General features: G+C 33.8%; 1 protein-coding gene across 1 annotated transcript in view; it reads left to right on the plus strand.

Moving 5' to 3' along the window:
* CNTNAP2 (contactin associated protein 2) overlaps positions 1-22931 on the plus strand; it is a 2632466-nt gene that overhangs the window by 1680218 nt on the left and 929317 nt on the right. Inside the window, exon 12 of the mRNA XM_031941247.1 lies at positions 15325-15444. Within this exon, the coding sequence (XP_031797107.1) occupies positions 15325-15444 (120 nt within the window). The remainder of the gene's footprint in view (positions 1-15324; positions 15445-22931) is intronic.

Here is a 22931-nt window from a genome sequence, read left to right on the forward strand (position 1 = left end):
ATTTCTCAAACATGGTATTCTAGAGAGCAGGAGAGTTATGATATCACAGAAATCTTGAACTGGAGGTTCTTAATTCAGAATGTTCTTTCATGAGTCATGACTACCTAGAAATGGAATGAATGGACATCATGAGTCTAGAGGATGTCAACTTTAGCAAAGGCAGCTACCTTTTCCTGCTTGCTATTACTACTCCCTTCAGCAAGGGAGGATTTAGGGACTGAATTTGAGAATAAAGTTATCATGTTACCACTGACTTAAAACAATAGAACTATGCAACTCTGTTTACCTCAGGTTTCTCAACTGTAAAGTGGGAATAATATTAGTACCTAACTGTCAGGATTATTTTTGAATATCAAGTGAGATAATATATGTAAAGTTCTTTGCTCGGTTCCTGGAACACAGTATATACTATATAAATGTTAGGGATGATCATCATCATCTTGGAACTGGAAATCTAATTCAGGAGTTCTTAACTTTTTTTTTCTTTTTTGTGAAGGAGGGGCAATGTTGTGACCACTTTGGTAGTGGGATGAAATCCATGGACTCCTTTCCAGAATAATGTTTTAAAATATATTCGTTAATAATAATAACTAGCATTTTTACAGAACTCTTAAGTTTTAGAAAGAGCTTTATATATATTACCTCATTTGATGCACACACAATCTTGTGAGGCAGGTGCTATTATTATCTTCATTGTGCATATTGGGACGTGATGAAAGTTAAATAACTTTCTTAGAGTCTCACAGGATTTGAACTTATCTCAACTCTGAGGGCAGCTCTCTACCCAATGGGCTTCTTAACAATTTTAATATAAAATAAAATACAAAAGATTCCAAAGAAACCTATTATGTTAGAAAATTATAAAAAAAAATTTAAACATTTCACAGATCTCAAATTAAGAACCAACTCAATCTAAGCCAATCAATATTTATTAAATTCCTGCAATGTTCCAGGCATTATCTTCAAGTTAGTGCTAAGCTCTGATTTTAGTCATAGAAATGTCACAGAATAACTTTTCAGTGATGTAAAATACCCTGAGTCAGTAAGGAGAGAGCCAGGCTTAGAATCAAGTTTCCTCTTCCAGGTCTAGTGTTCTAGTCACCCCATAGCATGATAGTTTAAAGAGAAATGAAATACAGTGTCATGGCATAAAGAAAAGAGCATTAGATTCCAAGCCACAGTAGAGGAGTTTGAATTCCAACTTTAGCACTTAAAACTAATTTGACTTGGGTTAAACATTTCCTTTTTCTGGTCTTATTTCTTCATGTATTAAATTAGATGGTTAACCTGTAAGCTCTCTAGTTCCCTTCTAGCTAACAATATTCTGATCTTGTGAAAAGGAAATATAGAGGACAAAATTGTAAAGGAAAGGAATAATGAGGGATAATGTGAAGTATTGATTTTTGACCCAGTGTTATTTACTATTTTTGTCAGTATACTAGATACAAACATACATAAGATTAGGAAAGCTAGGTAAAGCAGTAGATAGAGCATTGGGCTTGGATTCAGGTAGACTCATCTTCATGTGTTTAGAAAAAATTGGTTTCACCTTTCCCAGTAAGATCTGGAGTGAAGCAAGGTTGCCCACTATCACCATTATTATTCAATATTGTATTAGAAACACATTGGCAATAAGACGAGAAAAGTTAAAGGCAGAATAGGCAGTGAGGCAACCAAATATCACTCTTTTGCAGATGATAATGTATTCTTGAGAACCCCTGAATTTACTAAAAGTATTAGAATAATTGAATTCATTAATTATTTCAGAACTTTTAGCAAAGTTTCAGGGTATAAAATAAACCCATAAATCCTCCCGCATTTTTAAATCCCAACAAAATAAACAAGAGATACAAAGAAAATTCCATTAGAATAACTGTAAGCATAAAAATTTTGGGAATCATCTCCAAAGGAAAGTCAGGGAATTATTGAGCTAAATTTAAAAAACCCCAAAAAAGTGATTTAAACAATTGAAAAATACAAATTTTGGATAGGTCGAGCAAATATAATAAAGATGCAATCTCCCTAAACAATCTATTTATTTAGTGCTATAAATCAGCTTAAGAAAATATTTTAATGATCTAGAAAAATAACAAAAAATTATATGGAATAATAAAATAAGTCCAAAAGAATTAATGAAAAAAATCAAATGAAGGTGGCGGCACCGATCTAAAACTATATTATAAAGCAGCAGTCACCAAAACCATTTGGTATTGGCTAAAATGATTATTGATCAGTGGACCAGGTTAGGTTCACAAGACAGAATAGTCAACTATAGAATTTAGTGTTTGACAAACCTAAAGATCCTCACTTTGGGATAAGAATTCATTTGACAAAACTGTTGGGAAACTGGAAATTAGTATGGCAGAAAATTAGGCATGGACCCACAAACCGTATCCAAGATAAGATCAAAATGGGTCCATGATTTAGACTAAAGAACGAGATTATAAACAAATTGGAGGAACATAGATAGTTTTTCTCAGACTTTGGAAGAAAAAACTTGTGACTAAAGAGAACTAGAACCATTATTGATCACAAAATAGAAAATTTTGATTACATCAAATTAAAAAGCTTCTTAAAAACAAAACTAAGTAAAAAGATTAGAAAGGAAGAACAAACTGGGAAAAACTTCACAGTTAAAGGTTCTGATAAAGGCCTATTTCCAAAATATAAGGCTGACTTAATTTATAAGAAACCGCATTCTCCAATTGATAAATGGTCAGGATATGAACAGACAATTTTCAGATGATGAAATTGAAATATTACCACTCTATGAAAATTTCCTCACTATTGACCAGAGAAATGGTTAATACAACCTGAATTTTAATACACCTGTCAGATTGGCTAAGATGACAGGAAAAATAATGATAGTGTTGGAGGGATGGGGCGGGAAAGGATACTTGTTGGTGGAGCTGTGAAGAATCCAACCATTCTGGAGAGCAATCTGGAATTATGCCCAAAAAGTTATCAAACTGTATCCCTTTGATCCAGCAGTGTTTCTACTGGGCTTATACCCCGGAGATACTAAAGAAGGAAAGGGACCTGTTGGCCAAAAGTTTTGGTAGCCCTGTTTTGTGGCTAGAAGCTGGAAACTGAGGGCTGCCCACAATTGGAGAATGGTTGGAAATTTGTATATGAATGTTATGGAATATTATTGTTCTGTAAGAAAAAGAAGATGTACAGAGAAGCTTGGAGAATTACATGAACGATGCTAAGTGAAAAAGAACCAAAGAGATCATTAAACCCAAGATATGTTGAAGATGTAATCTGATGGCAGTGGTTTCTTTTCAAAAGACCTAATTCGTTTAATTGATCAATGATGGACAAAGGGCTCACCCAAAGAAAAAAACACTGGGAAATGAAGAACTGTTTGATTTTGTTTTTCTTGGTTATTTCTACCCTGAATCCAATTCTCCCTGTGCAACGAAAACTTTTGGATCAGCACACATAATTGTATCTAGGATATACTAGGCATATTCAACATATAGGACTGTTGCCATCTGGGGAGGGGTGGAGGGGGAGGGAAAAATCGGAAAGAAGTGATCAAGGGATAAGGAAAAATTACCCTGGCATGGATTCTGTCAATAAAAAGTTACTATAATAATAATAAAAAAAAAGGGTCTCTGAAAAAAATTTGTCAAGGGTTCCATGATTTTAAATTATGTCATTGTATTTGCCTATTGTATTGCTAAGAAGAATAGTTCATATATTCTCTACACTGGCTTATTAGGGTAGGATTGAACATGCAAGATATACTGTTTAGGAACTTATATTTTGATGAGAAACATCACTATTTGAGGGATCATGTCTTGATACTAATGCTGCATGTAGGGGAAGTTATGATGGATAAATATGGTAATAAATAATGGTTGGTAAAAAAAAAAAAAAAAAAAGAGTATCCAGAGGAGGGAATCCAGGATAGGGAAAATCCTTGAATTCATATGGGGAGCTATTTTTAGCTTCAAAAAAAAAAAAAAAAAAGACTAATAGGTCTTTTCAAATGTCTGAAGGACTTTGATGTGAGTCATTAGACTTGTTCTATTTGGCCTTGGAGGACAGGTCCAGGAGCAATGGGTAGAGGCTGCACAGACAAATTTATATTTGATATCAGGAAAAGCTTAATAACAATTAGAATTGTCCTCATGTGGAGTGTACTGCCTCAACAGATGATTGGTCTTCAGAGTCTGGGTGACAATTTGTCATGTATGTTTTAGTAGAAAATTATTTTATGTATGGGCCAGATTAGATGTTTGCTAAAGTCACTTCACCTTCTGTGACTCTATGAATCAGCTAGTGGACTAATTTCAGGAATTCTATCTGCTAAAAAGCTTGTCACATAAAAAGAATTAAAACCTTTTGCTTTCTTAGAAACAATCCAGAAACACCAACTTTATTTCCCTTTTCCTATATCCCCAGTTCTCTCTGCATTTAAGGGGGAAACATTGTGGGTCTACAATTAATACTACTTCATAAAGAAATAATTTTTATTAAGAGAGCATGGCACAGGGTAATCCCACACAGTAGCCTGAAGAATACCTGATTAAAGAAACTACAACATTTTCTTTGGGTCAATAATGATTCAGCTATTCCTAGGGGAGCTCCTGCAATCTTCTTAAGGCATGCATTCAAGCTTTGTCCCCACCAAGAAAAAATCCCAGAGACAGAAAATAGATGAGGTTAATATTAAAGTGCTAATGAAGAAGTGCTATTATACACTTTCCATTGTGCTAATGAACACAATAATTGCAACATTGTAGTTGTTAAATTCTTAGGGAAGAGAGATGGGGCTCTCTGGGTTACTGCTACCTCTCATACCTTGAAAGTCTCATTTTCTAACTCTGCTCATGTAGAACCACAATGGTCAGTTTAACTATGGTTAATTAGGTCTTAGGAAAATTAACTCAAGATCCTGAACTTATATCGATTAGTATCAGAAAGGCAATTTAATAGTCTCTGTAATAACAAAAGTTGCCTGAGAAATCAGGTTAATATCAGAAGGTAGCTTGATCATGATAATGGGTCCAGTCAAAAAGATATTTAGCTCTTCCCAGGAGACTTGGGCACAACAAAAACTCTTATTTTGTTTTTCTTTTGATATAAATCAAAAGGGTTAGATTTGGAAAGCCTTTAAATATATTACTCAATGTAATACTAGGTGGATTGGTCCTAATCCTAAAACATACTAATGATAGAAGTTAATCTTTCATCATTATGGCCCAAGTATGAATTTCTCCTGACAAAACATGTCTACTTTGGGATCTTTTCATATCAACTGTGGCTCATTTACACCAACAAAGGAGATACACGAAATTATAAAAATCCATTATTTTTCAGTAATTTCAGTCATGTCCAATTCTTCATGACCTCATTCCTGGCAAAGATACTGGTGTGGTTTGCCATTTCCTTTTCCAGCTCATTTTATAGGTGAGAAAACTGAAGCAAATGGGGGTTAAGTGACTTGCCCAGAATGACACAGTAAATGTCTGCAGCAAGATTTGAACTTAGGAAAATGAGTCTTCCTGATGCCTGATTCCTACCTGAATATTTGATCCATGATGCTACATAGATGCCTTGGTTTATATTCATGTTTCTTCAAAACTTGACCATCAGCAAACATTTAAGGCTTCCAAAGCATTAAGCATCAAACTAGCCTTGTTTGAACAATGAAGAATGCAGAGAAAATTCACACTTGAGAAAGTCTCAAGTGTGACTCAGTATCAATACTGGTGGCTTCCAGACCTCTTAGCCCAGAGATACCAAAGAGGAGATGGAAGGTCAGCAGGAAAGGTCTGTGGAACCAAGGTGCAATCCCAGCACAGGTTCAGCCCCAGCTCTAGCTTGGATCCCAGAATCAGTGAGGCAGGACCTCTGAATCAGCAACAGTGCTGGAGGTTTCTGGACATCTCAGCCCAGGGATGCCAGGGAGGACTTAGAAGGTCAGTGGAGAGGGTCTGTGGCAATAGGGTAGGGAAGTCTGGTATATGGTCCCAGTGAAGCCTGAATCAGCAGAATCCCAACCCCAGCCAGTACACTAAATCTTACAGCTACAGTGATATAGGAACACACCTAACAGCTCCAGGGCAGAAAAGAGTGCTCATGGTCAGATTCCTAGAAGGATTTCTGAAAACAGCTGCACAAAACCCCTAAAGCTTGGGACAATGCAACCTCCACCCTGGAAACAGAGCCCTACTTTAACAAAGAGTTAAAAGCAGAACAATAGACTAGGGAAATAAACAGAAAGCAAAAAAATGTTTCTGACCATTGAAAGTTATTATAGAGACAAGGAAGATCAAAACACACATTTAGAAAATGATACAAAGTCAAAGCTCCTACATCCAAAGCCTCCAATAAAAATTAGCTCTAGGAAAGATAATTTTAAAATTACTGGTCTAGCTAAAAGTCATGATCAAAAAAAGAGCCTGGATACCATCTTTCAAGAAATTATCAAGGAAAACTGTCCTGATATTCGAAAACCAGAGGGTAAAATAGAAATTTGAAGAATCTACCCATCACCTCCTAAAAGAGATCCCAAAATGAAAACTCCCAGGAATATTATATACAAATTCCAGAACTCCCATATCAAGGAAAAAATATTGCAAGCATCCAGATAGAAACAGTCCGAATATAGTGGAGTCACAGTAAGGATAACACAATATTTGGCAGTTTCTCCGTTAAAGGACTGGAGGGCTTAGAATATGATATTCTGGAGAGCAACGTAGCTAGAATTACATTCAAGAATCACTTATTCAGAAAAATTAGTATAATCCTTCAGAGGAAAAGGTAGTCATTCAATGAAAGAGAGGATTTCCAAGTGTCTGGGATGAAAAGACCAAAGCTAAATGAAAAATCTGATTTTCAAATACAAGACTAGAGAAGCATAAGGAGGTAATCAGTTAAGTGATATCATCAAAGGATACATTCTGTTTTCATTCCTACATGGGAGTTTGATAATTGTAACTCAGCAAAACATTTTCATTATGAGATTAAGGCCAGTTTCAATGATCTTGTGATAAAGAGAGTCATCTATACCCAGAGAGAGGACAATGGGAACTGAGTGTGGATCACAACAAAGCATTTTCATTCTTTTTGTTGTTTGCTTGCATTTTGTTTTCTTTCTCATTTCTTTCCTTTTTGATCTGATTTTTCTTGTACAGCAAGTTAATTATACAAAAATGTATACATATATTGGATTTAGCATATATTTTAACATGTTTAACATATATTGGATTACATGCCATCTAGAGGAGGGGATGGGGGAAATAAAAGGAAAATTTGAAACACAAGGTTTTGCAAAGGTCAATGTTGAAAAATTATCCTTGCATATGTTTTGAAAATGAAAAGCTTTAATAAAAAACTTCTCATTATTATGACAGAAGGAGTATATATATAGATAGAGGGCACAGTAAGTTGAATATGAAGGGATAATATATATATATATATATTTTTTATTTAATAGCCTTTTATTTACAGGATATATACATGGGTAACTTTACAGCATTAACAACTGCCAAACCTCTTGTTCCAATTTTTCACCTCTTACCCCCCCCCACCCCCTCCCCTAGATGGCAGAATGACCAGTAGATGTTAAATATATTAAAATATAACTTAGATACACAATAAGTATACATGACCAAAACATTATTTTGCTGTACAAAAAGAATCAGACTCTGAATTATTGTACAATTAGCTTGTGAAGGAAATCAAAAATGCAGGTGTGCATAAATATAGGGATTGGGAATTCAATGTAATGGTTTTTAGTCATCTCCCAGAGTTCTTTTTCTGGGTATAGCTAGTTCAGTTCATTACTGCTCCATTAGAAATGATTTGGTTGATCTCGTTGCTGAGGATGGCCTGATCCATCAGAACTGGTCATCATCTAGTATTGTTGTTGAAGTATATAATGATCTCCTGGTCCTGCTCATTTCACTCAGCATCAGTTCGTGTAAGTCTCTCCAGGCCTTTCTGAAATCATCCTGTTGGTCATTTCTTACAGAACAGTAATATTCCATATTTTTCATATACCACAATTTATTCAGCCATTTTCCAACTGATGGACATCCATTCAGTTTCCAGTTTCTAGCCACTACAAAAAGGGGTGCCACAAACATTCGTGCACATACAGGTCCCTTTCCCTTCTTTATAATCTCTTTGGGATATAATCCCAGTAGTAACACTGCTGGATCAAAGGGTATGCACAGTTTGATAACTTTTGACATAGTTCAAACTACTCTCCAAAATGGTTGGATTCGTTCACAACTCCACCAACAATGCATCAATGTCCCAGTTTTCCCGCATCCCCTCCAACAATCATCATTATTTTTTCCTGTCATCTTAGCCAATCTGACAGGTGTGTAGTAGATCTAAGTTGCTTAATTTTGCATTTCTCTGATTAATAATGACTTGGAGCATCTTTTCATATGACTAGAAATAGTTTCAATTTCTTCATCTGAGAATTGTCTGTTCATATCCTTAGACCATTTTTCAATTGGAGAATGGCTTGATTTTTTATAAATTAGAGTTAATTCTCTATATATTTTGGAAATGAGGCCTTTATCAGAACCTTTGACTGTAAAAATATTTTCCCAGTTTATTGCTTCCCTTCTAATCTTGTCTGCATTAGTTTTGTTTGTACAAAAACTTTTCAGTTTGGTATAATCAAAATTTCCTATTTTGTGATCAGTAATGATCTCTAGTTCTGCTTTGGTCATAAAGACCTTCCGAAGGGATAATATATTTTTATAAAAATGATGAAATTCTGTATACCAAGATAAGGTCAAAATGGGTTCATGACCTAGGCATAAAGAATGAGATTATAAATAAATTGGAAGAGCATAGAATAGTTTACCTTTCAGACCTGTGGAAGAGGAAGGAATTTATGACCAAAGAAGAACTAGAGATCATTATTGACTACAAATTAGAAAATTTTGATTATATCAAATTGAAAAGTTTTTGTACAAACAAAACTAATGCAGACAAAATTAGAAGGGAAATAATGAACTGGGAAAACATTTTTACAGTCAAAGGTTCTGATAAAGGCCTCATTTCCAAAATATATAGAGAATTGACTCTGATTTATAAGAAATCAAGCCCTTCTCCAATTGATAAATGATTAAAGGATATGAACAGACAATTCTCAGATGAAGAAATTGTAACTATTTCTAGCCATATGAAAATATACTCCAAGTCATAGAAATGCAAATTAAGACAACTCTGAGATACCATTACACACCTGTCAGATTGGCTAGAATGACAGGGAAAGATAATGCGGAATCTTGGAGGGGATGTAGGAAAACAGGTATACTGATACATTGTGGGTGGAATTGTGAATACATCCAACCATTCTGGAGAGCAATTTGGAACTATTCTCAAAAAGTTATCAAACTGTGCATACCCTTTGATCCAGCAGTGTTTCTACTGGGCTTATACCCCAAAGAGATACTAAAGAAGGGAAAGGGACCTGTATGTGCCAAAATGTTTGTGGCAGCCCTCTTTGTAGTGGCTAGAAACTGAAAAATGAATGGATGCCCATCAATTGGAAAATGGTTGAGTAAATTGTGGTATATGAATGTTATGGAATATTATTGTTCTGTAAGAAATGACCAGCAAGATGAATACAGAGAGGCTTGGAGAAAATTACATGAACTGATGCTAAGTGAAATGAGCAGAACCAGGAGATCATTATATACCTCAAATGATACTGTACGAGGATGTATTCTGATGGAAGTGGATTTTTTTGACAAAGAGATCTAACTCAGTTTCAATTGATCAAGGATGGACAGAAGCAGCTATACCCAAAGAAAGAACACTGGGAAATTAATGTTAAACTGCTTGCATTTTTGTTTTTCTTCCCAGGTTATTTTTATCTTCTGAATCCAATTCTTCCTGTGCAACAAGAGAACTGTTTGGTTCTGCACACATATATTGTATCTAGGATACACTGTGACATATTTAACTTCTATAGGACTGCTTGCCATCTGGGGGAGGGGGTGAAGGGAGGGAGGGGAAAAGTCGGAACAGAAGTGAGTGCAAGGGATAATGTTGTAAAAAATTACCCTGACATAGGTTCTGTCAATAAAAAGTTATAATAAAATTTTAAAAAATGATGAAATTAAGGAGTGAAGAATGTACTGGGAAAAGGGAAAGGGAGAAGTAGAATGGTGCAAATTACCTACCATAAAAAAGAGTCAAGAAAAAGCTTTTACAAAGGAGGGGAAGAGAAGAGAGGATGAGTGAGTGAACCTTAATCTCATAAGAACTGGCTCAAAGAGAAAAATAATATAATTCTCAGTAGGGGTATAGAAATCTGTGTTAACCTGCAGGAAAATAGGAAGGGAATAGAATATGGAAGGAAGGGGAGGGTGATAAAAGAGATGACATACTGGGGGAGGGAGTTGAACATGAATAAAATATTCAACACCAATTCAAGAATTGTTAGGAAGGCATTGCTTTGTAATCTGTAAAGTGATATATAACTGAGATTTTATTATTACTATTATTAGTACATTAGTCTCACAATTCCTGGTTGCATCTCCTTTTTACTATTTTTGGGTCCCACTTACAGTTTTATTTTTCATTACTTACATTTACATTTACATCACTCAAGGAATGTTTTTCATATCTGATGTTCACTAATTATACAGAGTAGCCAGAATGGAATTGTCTGTATTGTCTGTATTTTTACCTATTAATAAACACATGAAATATATAACAGTTTAAACCATAACTTTTTTTCCCTTAAACCTTTGGGGCTTCCAGAAGGATACTATGCTAGCATAGTTCCATTGTCCACAATTTGTTTTGTTTTCCTTTTCACATAATAAGGTTTTCAAAATCACACATTAATCAACTAACAAATAATCTTTTAGTAATATTTGAAAAATGAAAATGATTCTTCTCTCAAGGAGTTTCTCTTCTATTGGTTGGAAATGATATATACACAGACACAAGCTGATCCACGATAATTTGGAGAGAGAGAGAAAGCACTAAGAATTAGGGCAAATAAGCAAAAGTTATCAAAATGGGTGGGAACTAAAGGGACGTCTGAAAGGAGATAGTCCTGGCAAGCAGAAACTAGGGAAAGTATATGTTAAAGATTGAGAAAGATTTACATAATTCCAAAGTAGGCTGAGATCAAATACTGAGTTTTTTTGGGGGGAGGAGAAATATTAATAGTTTGTAACATAGAATGCAAGGAAACATATAGATAAGTAGGGTTGGGTCAAATGGAATCTCTTATCAATTCCAGGATTAAATATAAAATTCTCTATTTGGATTTCAAGTCCTTCATAATTTGGTCCCTTCATACTTTTCCAGTCTTCTTAGACATCATATTCATCCAAATACTTTTTGATCCACTAACTAGCATCTTTACTCTTTCTTGCACAAGACACTTCATCCTTAGGTTCTAGGCATTTTTCACTGGTTGTCCCCTTCCCTGGAATGTTTTCCATTCTCATCCTTGTCTCCTTGTTTTCTTGGCTTCATTCAACTCCCGGCCAGCATCTTACCTTCTACAGGAAGCCTTTTCTGACCCTCCTCTATGCCATCGACTTTACTCTTTTGACTGTCTTCAATTTTTTCTACAATTTTAATTATTCTTCTACTGTTAGTATGTCCTCCAATTTACTATGTATTCTAGATTGCTTTCATTTTGTCTCCTTTATTAACTTAACTCCTTGAAAGTGGGGACCATATTTTTTTGCCTTTTTTGATACCCCTGGTACTTATCACAATAAATGGAATATGGTAAGCCATTAATAAATATTTCTTGATAACTAGGTTAGTGGGTTCTTTGTTGTACAAGCAAAAGGAGACCTTGAAGGTTTGTGAGCAAATGGATGTGTAAAGAAGACCATTTTATTAGCTGTATGAATGTGAACGGGTTAAGTGAATTACTGATAAGGAAAATAGTTAATAGAAAAAATTATGCTAACACTAATTTATCTTGATATTGAAATTTAACTAATATTCATCAATTGCTATAAAAAGTAAATCAAAAGACTCTAAAAAGAACTTAGATAACAATTTAAATGTCAACCAGAGAGAGATGACTGTCATATGCTATAGTAATTTAAAATAGAAAAAATTTAATAAAATCTTATGAAAACACATAACGAGTGGTGTCACCTCATTATAGGGAATGGAGGGTAGAACAAATTTCAAAAGCATATAACAAAAGATCCAACTCAGCAAACTTGCTCAGATGCAAATTTGAGGATAAAAATTGAAAGAGAATAAATGTGAAAAATGTAATAAAACTTCAAGAATTTTTCATTACTGCCTTTTTTTCACCACTAATAATCACTACACTTGGACTCTAACTTGATCATTTTAATGTGCTCATAGAGGAGGTAGAAATGACACTGAGAGCAAAAATGGGAAATGTACCCACATATAATATGTAAGTGATTAAGTGTATATAGAACCAAGTGTAAAGAGAGATTTGTGCTGTGAAAGTGACACAATTATGGAGGTGTTGAGGAATTGATTTATAAAGTATGTAAAGGAACAAAAGATCCCAGAGCTGTGAAAAAATTCTGAAACATTCTTAATTCTGAGAGAGAGAGAGAGACAGAGAGAGAATGTCACCATCTAAGGCCACTTACTCATCTAATCCATACATTCATTGAAGATATCCTACAGATCATATCAGCAATGTAGGCAGGATTTTGCAAGTAATATTCTATAATAAATTACATCTTAACTTTCACAAATGGCGGAAAGATATAGAGAACATAAAATATCTTTGTGCTTATTGTTTATTAATTAATAGCATGTAATTTGGTAGAATAAACAGTGTATCAAAGTAGGGATAATTTGGGGTCTGTGAACTTGAAGTGAAAAATATTTTGATAACTTTCTTTTTTTTCTTTATTTTAAAACCTTTTTATTTTCAAAACTTAATTTTCAGCATTCTTTCTTGCAAAACCTTGTTTTCCAAATTTTTTCTCCCTCTTTCCCCTACCACCTCCCCTAGACGGCAAGTAATCCAATATATATGCTAAACATGTACAATTATTCTCTATATAGTTTCGCAATTTTCATGCTGTACAACAAAAATCAGATAAAAAAGGAAAAAATGAGAAAGAAAAAAATGCAACCAAACAACAACAAAAAATGAAAATACTACATTGTGATACACACTCAGTCCTCACAGATGCAGATGGCTGTCTGCATCACAAGACCATTGGGACTGGCCTGAATCACTTTGCTGTTGAAAAGAACCACATCCATCAGAATTAATCATCATATAAACTTTCTGTTGCTGTATGTAATATTCTCCTGGTTCTATTCACTTGACTTAGCATCAGGATAACCATTTCAATTGTGCTTTTTAGCACTATGTATTTCATTTTATGCATTTAAGAAGATTATTCCCAAAATTTGTCCATGGCTTTCATTATTCAATCAAAAGTTTTCATGGTACAAAAATACTTAATCCCTGACTTAAAGGTTATCTTCCATCAATGTCTCTCACATTTGCATATAATAAGCACTTTAGATTGCTTGAAAGATATAATGACATAAAATATATAATCACCTGGTAATAAATATGAAACAGTGTTCATGTTTATGACACTTATGATATGCTTTCACTATTGGAATAGAAGATATTCATCACAGTCTTAAAATGGAGAGAAATTCCATGGTTGTGGTTCTCCACATGCTATTATTTTAAAATAATATTATATTATATCAAGTTCCGTAATCTACTGAGTAAAGATCTGTAATCATTCAAGAATATGGCCTGACTAACAAGGTAGGAAAGATCAAGTGGTTGAAAAAAATCCATCACCAAGTTTTTAATATTCAGAGAAAGTTTGAAAAATACAGTTTCCTTAAAATGTTAGTAACTGTCAATCACTCATTCAAGAAATTTTATAACAAAAGAAGAAAAGATGGCACTATTGGAAAGAATAGAAAGAAATAACTTTCCAAAATTATTTTTTAAAGATTATGAGAAAACTGTGAAAAATTTAAGTAGAAGGAAAGGAGGTTTTAATAAATACAAAATGGTGAGATGGGCAAGGGAACCTAGAGAGATAGAATTTTAAGCATTAGATGCCACCCATAGGGATTGATTTGACTGAGTACCATTAGGGATTGCAAAGAATACAGGGTAAACACAAGACTTCATAAAGGAAGAAGAGGAGTAGATACCAAAAAGAAAAAAATGACTCACCAAATTTCATCTCTTCCTATTTCACAGGAGAGAATATTAACACTCTTTAAATGCATTTTCCAATGATTATTAAAATGAATGTACTAGAATCTTTTTGCCAAAAAGTATCTTTGTTAATTTTAGAAATAAGTTTATTTGCCATTAAAATGCCAAACCAGAGATGTTAAAAAGTTTTCTCTATAGAATTCTAAAATAACTTCTATCAACAAGTAATATAGATGACTACTTTTTTATTTCTGGGAAACAGATGCAGTCCCCTTTAAAAGGGGAAAATACTTCAATCTCATCATGGAAACAAGAAGGAAAACAACTGAAAAGAACATATAATTTAATTACACTATTGTCTCTCTGTGAAAGAGAGATTTGATGCAATTAAAGTACCTGTAACAAATAAAATTATCTAAGGGGTCTTTTCTTTACATTTCTTTTTTCCTGCATAAAGAGAGAGTTAGGATTACATTATTTGTGCCAATATAGTTGGGTTTCTTCAGTCTCTTCTTTTTTCCAGTTCCTTAGTATCTGGCTGATATCCCATAGCAATGGAGACCCATCTTTCACTGATTATAACTCAGTGGGACCTCCTCTCCTTATTGATTTTTCTTTTAATTAAGCCAAGTAGAGAAAGGAGATAATTTATTTTTTTAAAGGCAGGGAAGTCACCAAATGAGGTGAGATTCAGATTGGAAATGAACCATATCAAACACAAACATTTTATTTGTTTAGTAATTGATCAATTGATTAATTGACTCTAAGTTGCCAAGCACACCATATGACAATAATGACAATAGAGAGAAATTACAAACATCTAAATGATTTGCTTGATATAATTTCCAGGTTTGCCCAGAAAAATGTTAGCTTTGCAAGAATATTTCATGATCATCCAAGTGGAATTATCTTCCTTTGGGCTTTTAGGGTAGAACAGTATGCAAATATTATGTGTTTGACAAATCATTGAATTTAATTTAAGGTTGAGAATATTGGGAAGATTATAAGTGAAGAAAGATATTTGCTTAAGCAATGTTTTGACAGGCTCTAATGCATCATTTTTGTGTAAATATGAAATTTAAAAATCAGAGAAATTTTGGTAAAGAATCACGGTTTTCATTGTACTTGGGTGAATTTTGCTTTGTTTGTTTTTTTTTCAGCTATCTATGAACTCTCCTGTGAAGCTTATAAACACCTGGGCAAAACCTCAAATTTTTATTGGATTGATCCTGATGGCAGTGGGGCTCTGGGGCCTCTGAAAGTCTACTGCAACATGACAGGTAACTATAGCATATTCACATATATGGTCATATTTGAAGATAATTTAATGATATATCAAGAATAAAAGGTGTCTAGTGAAATTTAGTTTTGTATTTTGCTGCGTTTTCTGTTCTAGCATTTTATAAATTAAATATTATAAATGTTGTGTCAGTCATACAAATGAAATCACAGCTATTTAAAACCACAAACTAGATGTCAGAGATGTGAAATTGTTCCTGGAAGTATATGCCCTTAGAACACTACAATAGAAACCTTGCATTTCAATTTAAGTAATCAATGAGATACATTTAAAAAGTCAATACAAGAAAAAAAGGACTCCAAAGTTAAATATTCTAAGACTGTAGTCACTTCAATGATTGGAGAAAATAACTATTGAGGCAGTACCCACAATTCACAGTGCTAAGAAGACAACTGAGGACTGTGTGATTGACTTGCACAGACATTTTAATAGAAACTGGTCATTTCCTATTAATGTGCTATATTCTGATTTTGTGTTGTTTTCATATTTTTAATTTTTATTTTGGTAATGCTACACAGAGAATGAGAGGCAATGTGACATAATGGCCTGAGAATGGTCAAGAAGATCTGGCTTCAACTATCTCTGATGCACTGCCTCTGTGACCATCAGAATTATTGAATTTTTAGTGTCTCCACAATTTTTAGGCTTTCTAAGACAGAAGCGTCAAACATACAATCTTTTAGCTCATTACAACCTTGAATCAGATTGGAATTTATCAGATAATATTTAACATAATAAAAAATAGGGTAGATTTTTATTACATTTTGAAAATGTCAACATGCAACCTGCAGGGATCCTATGTACAGATTTTTGTTTTTTGTTTCAGTCATGTTCAACATTTCACCTCGATTTCGGCTTGGGCTTTTTGTTTATTTATTTGGCAGATACTGAAATGGTTTTCCATTTCCTTCTTCAGTAGATGAGTGCCTAAAGCAGACATAGTTAAGTCACTTAACAGGGTCATCAAGTAGGCAATTAATATCCGTAGTCAGATTTGAATCCAGGAGTCTTCCTGAATTCAGGTCCAGCATTCTCTCTACTGTAGCTATCCCTTGTACAGATGATAGTCTTGACATCTATAAATGATGGATGACCTGATACAGATGGGATTCTGAGACTGTTGTGCTAAGACTGTAAATTTGAGTCACCTTTTTTATTTAGCTCTAAAGGAAAAAGTTTTGAAGTTGGATTGCTAACTTGTAGTGTTGGAATTGGAATGGGAAATCCCATTCCAATTTTGTGTATATGTGACATTAGACAAGTCACTTAACTTTTCTGGCCCTCAATTTTTCATCACCTGTGCAATGAAGGTATTGGACCATATGACCTCCAAGGTGTCTTCTACCTCTCAGTTTATGAACATATGAAACAGATTGCCAATAGTTTCTGTATGAGTGGATAGATTTTGATAGAGGAAGATGTCTGCACAAACAAAAACAAAATTTTGTACATCCCCCAAATCTTCCAGTATCCTTAGACTTACATCATTTAGATCTTACAGAGAATCCTAGCTCTTTTTTTATCCATTCAAAATTAAGGGAAGCTATGCAAAAACCCTAAAAAATCTAACCACAAATATTCCTTTCATTCTCCCCAAAAGATAGTTGGAATCCTTTACTTGGGAATGAGAGATGGAGGTTCTCCTGACTCGTGCCCATTGCAATTTAGGACTAAAGAATAAGTTTCTAAGCCTAGGCTTGTAGACTATAATATATAGTATAAAGGTCCAAGGCTAGTTCTGATACTATTTTTTTGGAGAAAAAAATGCAGATTTTCTATTCAAAGCCTTCCAAAAGCTTTAATGGAGTTCTAATTTTTATTTGTTAAATGTTATTTATTTAATAAGTTATTTAGTTTATTTATTTGAAAAGTTAAACCTTGAAACCACATTAAGATTTTTGAAACACCTTATTATATGGCTTCCTGGAAGCCTTTTCTTTCATCACACCTGAGTAAGTCAAGTTTACAAGCGTTTATTAAGTGCTCACTACGTATTAGGTTCTAGAGATAACTTTAACCCTAGTAGTTGTAGAAGCATCTCATCAAGGGTGATAGCTGACTTTGAGTTTCCACACCATATTTATTAGACTGGCAACAATGAGATGAAGAAAATTATACATATTGGAAGTCCCACAGGAAAAAGAAACACAGGAATACCTTAGTATTCTTTTGCCTGGTAGGCATTTGCTTCATAGTGAACAAAAGAAAAGGAAAGGTGTTTATATACACATACAAAAATATTTTACCAGTTCTTTTTTTGTAGTAACCCAAAACTGAAAACTAAGGAGGTGTCTCCTTGTTGGACAATGGTTGAACAAATTAGGTGGCATTTGCATGTAATGGATTATTATTAGAACATTAAGAAATGACCAAATGGGTAGTTTCAGAGGAAACTGGAAGACTCCTTTTAAATAGTGGAGATCAAAGTAGATTTTTCTTTGCATGGCATTCAAATTAAAGTCTCATTTGCAGTTTGAGATTTTATAGCAATCTATATAGAGTCTATCTGTTTTCTCTAATGCTGTTTTATATTGTTTGAATCCCTAGTAGTCTTCTCTTTCATATTCTTACTTAAAATCAGGGTTTCACATGGCTTACATGTAGAATTTCTTTGGATGTGTAAGCTTACATTTTGCCCCATCTGATCCTTTTGTTTGTCTTCCTTCTCTGTCTCTAGTCATCTCTTTTTCTTTTCCTCTTTCTTCCATCACTCACATTTTCTTCTTATTATTTGGTGTTTTGCCTCCCTAATTCCTTCCCCTCCTCCCTCCTATTAGTTTTGTTTTGTTTGTTTGTTTGTTTGGTTAGTTGGTTGGTTTTTTTTTTTCTCCAGCCTTTGAGATATGCTTTTTTATTTCTATTCTGATGGTGCTGTCACCATCTCAGGAGTAAACTTGAATTTTCATTGGTTTATGTCAACTACTTATATGTGACACACCCCTTTCTAGGTCAATAATAGTAATTGTGATAACACTATGTGTACATATATATGTATAATTATATATACACACATATAATCATAATGTATATATATACATTAAGGATTTGTGGTTTTATCACAAGAGGAATAAAAACAGCTGACATCTATTATGCTTCATGTTTAAAAATCTGTTTATAAACTATCTCATTTGACATTCATATATTACAAAGTTGGTAGTTTAATTATTCTTTTATTTATTTTACAGATGTGGGAACTGAAAGTTGAGGAAGTTAAGGGACTCTTTTCAGCCCATTATATAAATGATATTTATAAAAATATATAGTTGAAAAGTCAGGAAAAAATTCATTGATAAATGGTAGAAAAAAGAAGACTTACACAGATCTAATTCTTAGCCTGGTATTCCTTTCAATATACCATGTTATTTCTAAGTTATTAATAAGTAATAACGGGAACTAAAACTGCACTCAACAATATGCCTGAACCCCAGCTTAAAGCTCTTTGAATTATAAGCACTGTCATTTGTTTATATTTGTTGTCCCCACTCTACTTTGCAAGCACTGTGACTGTGTTCATGTTCTGGAAATTTCATTTCATTTTACAATCCAAGTAAAAAGCATTTTGTCCTTTAGATTATGAAGTGTGAAGTCCAAATATAGAACACCTACTGGGTTTCTTCTTGCACTAATTTTGTGGTTTTATCAAAAAAGCTATTGTGTTTGTTTACATGATTTGTGTTTTATAAAGTCCTGGGGCCTAGCTGATCAGATGTTATTATCGTCCATATGAGTATGAGCTGTTCTTTCCTCTTTATTCTAATACTTAGAGAGAGCTGATTACTGTAGTCCATAAACACATTACACAGAATAAACTCAGAACTTTGAGTGGGAGACTTGCTAGAAAAGGGATAACAATTCATGACAGCGCCAATTGGACTAGTTCATGGTGGAAAGGCCAATAATTCAATTGTTGACCTATTTGTACTTTTAGTAATCTCCATGCAGTATTTAAAAAAAAAATGAGTACTTATAAGATTATAGTATCAGGATTTAGAATTTTAAGGAAACTTAAAAGTCACTTAATACAACCATCTCATTTTTCAATTGACATAAATGAGAACTCGGAGATAAAGTAAGTTACTAAAGAACAAGTCTTATGGCTAATTTCAGTTTCTGGATTGTAATTGCTGTTGTTATTTCTTCTTTATCATAGGAAAAACAAAACAAAAACAAACTATGAAGGTCTGAATTTTTCCATGCTCAAGGTTATATAAATTTCTGTAAGCTAAAGGGCAATGCCTTTAAGAGGCAATATGGTGTGGTCATTTCAAATCTTTATTTGGAAAATAACTGAATGACCTTGAGTCTATACTTTGATTTTTTCATCCATTGTGAAGATCGTGTATTTTTAAATCAGCAGGAGTCAGGAATTCAGGTTAGGGGAAAATCGTCAGTCTTTATTCTCAGTGAAGAAGGATCGGAGGTGGAAGAGAATCGGCAATAGCAATGTGTGCAGCTGAGTCAAGAAGCTAGCTCGACCAGCAGCCACACAACCAGCAGCTCGGAGTCTCGAACCCAGGCCCAATCTCTCCCAGCTTCTCTTCCTGTCTCTCTCTCTGCCTCCACCCACCAAAATCGTCATTTCCTATACAACACATCAGGATTTGCACGGAGAGTGGGCAGGGACCATTCTTTATCCAATCATGTATATTAATAGAGTATAGCCCAATTACTATTTAGCCTCACATACTTGGGACCTCAGTGCATCAACTCAAACCTCAGCCCATTACAATGCATAACATGAGAACTGGACTTTATGACCTCTAAGATCCCTCCCGCCTCTTGAAATCAGTACTTCCATGATCTTTAACTGTGTCTGTGATAGAGACCAGCATCCTTATTCCTACATGAGTTCTTTGGCTTCTTCCTTTCCTAAATTTGATAGATAAGGGAAGATATGGCCCTGGATAGCAAAACCATAGTTAAATCTATTGTATAGCAAAAGTACATTAGACTGGGATTTAGAAGAGCTGGAATTAGCTGCAACTTTTAGCTGGCTGGGTCACATTGGGCCGTTGATTTGCCTCAATTTCCTCATTTTTAAAATCAGAGTAATAATACTTTCACTACTTATTTTACATGGAGGGCCAAATGAGAAAATAAATCTAAGATGCTTTGAAAACAAAACTGTGCAAATATTGGTGAAATAAAAATTAACTAAGAAACCAATAACAGAAAGTTGTTTACTTGAAATGATACTATTGCTATAATAATGTAATATAATATAATAATATATAATGTATAATGTAATATAATAACTAATTTGGGAACTTTAATGATATAGGAAATTCCCTATATCCTATTTTTTTTTCAAGAGAACTTTCCTGTGTTTTATATTGAAGTTTTAGGTATTAGTGAAGACCATTACATTTACTGAGATTCCTCACGGTCTCTGTACCTATTCTTTTGAATGTGAGAGACCTTACAAAACCCCTAGAATTTTGTACACCAGCCAAGATGTATTATGTCTCTTTAGCTATTATACCAAATTTTGTTGCCAGATCATATTTATTATTTTTCTTACACATAAATAACTTGTCTAACTCATTGTCTTTCTCCACTTATTTTTCAAATTCTTGTCATGTAATAATATGGTATATATTACAGACCTCATGCTGATGTTTGATGGTTGGATGTGCTAAGTTTCTTAGCTCTCTCTTTCCTCATTATTTATCACTTTTTCAATAGTTATTTCTTCCAAATATTTACTTTTCCTAATTGTTCCACTAATATATCACAAATATTTTGAAAATAAAATGGATAGCTAAGTTATTAGGATAGCTGCATTAATTTTAGACCCTGCTTCAACTATTAGTATTTTTTCTAAAGGAGTATTTCTTTCTTTCTTTAAAGACCAGCTCATAAGAAGCTATGAGAAAAGAAGTTTCTTCTCTATCTACCTCAAACTGTAGATCAAGAAATTGTCTTACTGATTACATAGAGAATTCCACCTTACATTTTCTATAGCAATACCATAGAAAATGGGATCTGAGAGTGTTTTGGTTATTATCTTTGTCACTTAGTGTGTAATTTATCTATTTCCAGGGCTTCTGTATCATTTTGGTCTTCTTCTTCTGAAAGAAAATTAGTTATCAACTATACAGGTTTCCCCATTTCATTTTGATGCTTGGGAGAAGTGAGGACTTTCCACTTCCCCTGAAGCAAACCCCTCCTGCTATATACATGTCTTAGACGAAGGATTTATTACAACAAAAGATTAATTGACTGACTGATAGAATCATTTATTCATAGATTTGGAACAGGATCTAAAATTGAAGATTATCTAATTCAACCCCCCTTTTTATGGATGAAGGAATTGAAATGGAGAGCAGGGAATAAATCATTTGCCCAGAGTTATAAATGTAGTAGGACAGAAAAATACAGTTTAGATTATGAATTCTCTGTGGGCAGGAAGTGTGTTTGTTTTTTGCCTTTTTTTATATTCCTAGGTTTTAAAACAGTCCCCTTCACATATTAAGCACTTTATAAATGATTGTTACTGACTGATGGGTTTGCATTTTGATATCTTGGTTAACCTATAATTACTATTTTCTGTCCTTTATGAACTCCCATAGTGTTGTTCCCCTTTCATCCTAAAGAATATCTCCTTCCCATCCTTATATTAAGTTTTCTTATTCAACTATTCATCCTTTCCTGGATAACTCCCCTTTGTTTGAAACATCTCATCCTTGCAACCTCAGCCTTTGCTAGCCTCTCACCAGCTGTCTTTGTTCTAATCCTTTCTAATCACTCAGCCCTTCCTGCTGGGATGCACAGCCATTTCAGTTCATCACTATCAGCATAAATCTTTGAATCCAATCCAGTTCATACAGGTTCTAATGAAAAATCTGAAAACTCACAGATCAAACTAAGTTCTTTTAAGTACTCCCTCCCTTTTGTAAGTGATTGCTTACTTAGGGAAGATTCCCTTTGGATTCTCATTCCACTGATAGTCTCTGACTACCTATTTTTCTTGTATACCTCTTTACTCTCAGCCATAATAATGGTGAAATACTACCACAAAACTCAATGGCATTATCAGTTAAATAGGTTGAAAGGGAGATATAGTCAACCAGAGAACCAACTACAAAGTAGTACCACGAATTTGATTCCAAAGCTTGAAGTCACAATTAAGCATAGAACAAAGGTGTTAACTGGTATTGAGATAATTAATATACATTACTTAGTACAATAGCCACTTGTAACATCTTCCTTCTTTAGTATTCCCCAATATATCCCCTTAATCTACCTTCACAATATTGAATGATAAACCTTCCCATAATTGTCAATTGTTGAATCATTAAAAATTGAAGTCAAAAAAATAGCTTGGCAATAAACTGGGAAAAGATTTTTACATTCTAAGGTTCTGATAAAGGCCTCATTTCCAAAATATATAGAGAATTGACTCAAATTTATAAGAAATCAAGCCATTCTTCAACTGATAAATGGTCAAAGAATATGAATGTCCAA

This window comes from Sarcophilus harrisii, chromosome 5 (assembly GCF_902635505.1).
Source record: "Sarcophilus harrisii chromosome 5, mSarHar1.11, whole genome shotgun sequence".
In the NCBI taxonomy this organism is placed as follows: domain Eukaryota; kingdom Metazoa; phylum Chordata; class Mammalia; order Dasyuromorphia; family Dasyuridae; genus Sarcophilus; species Sarcophilus harrisii.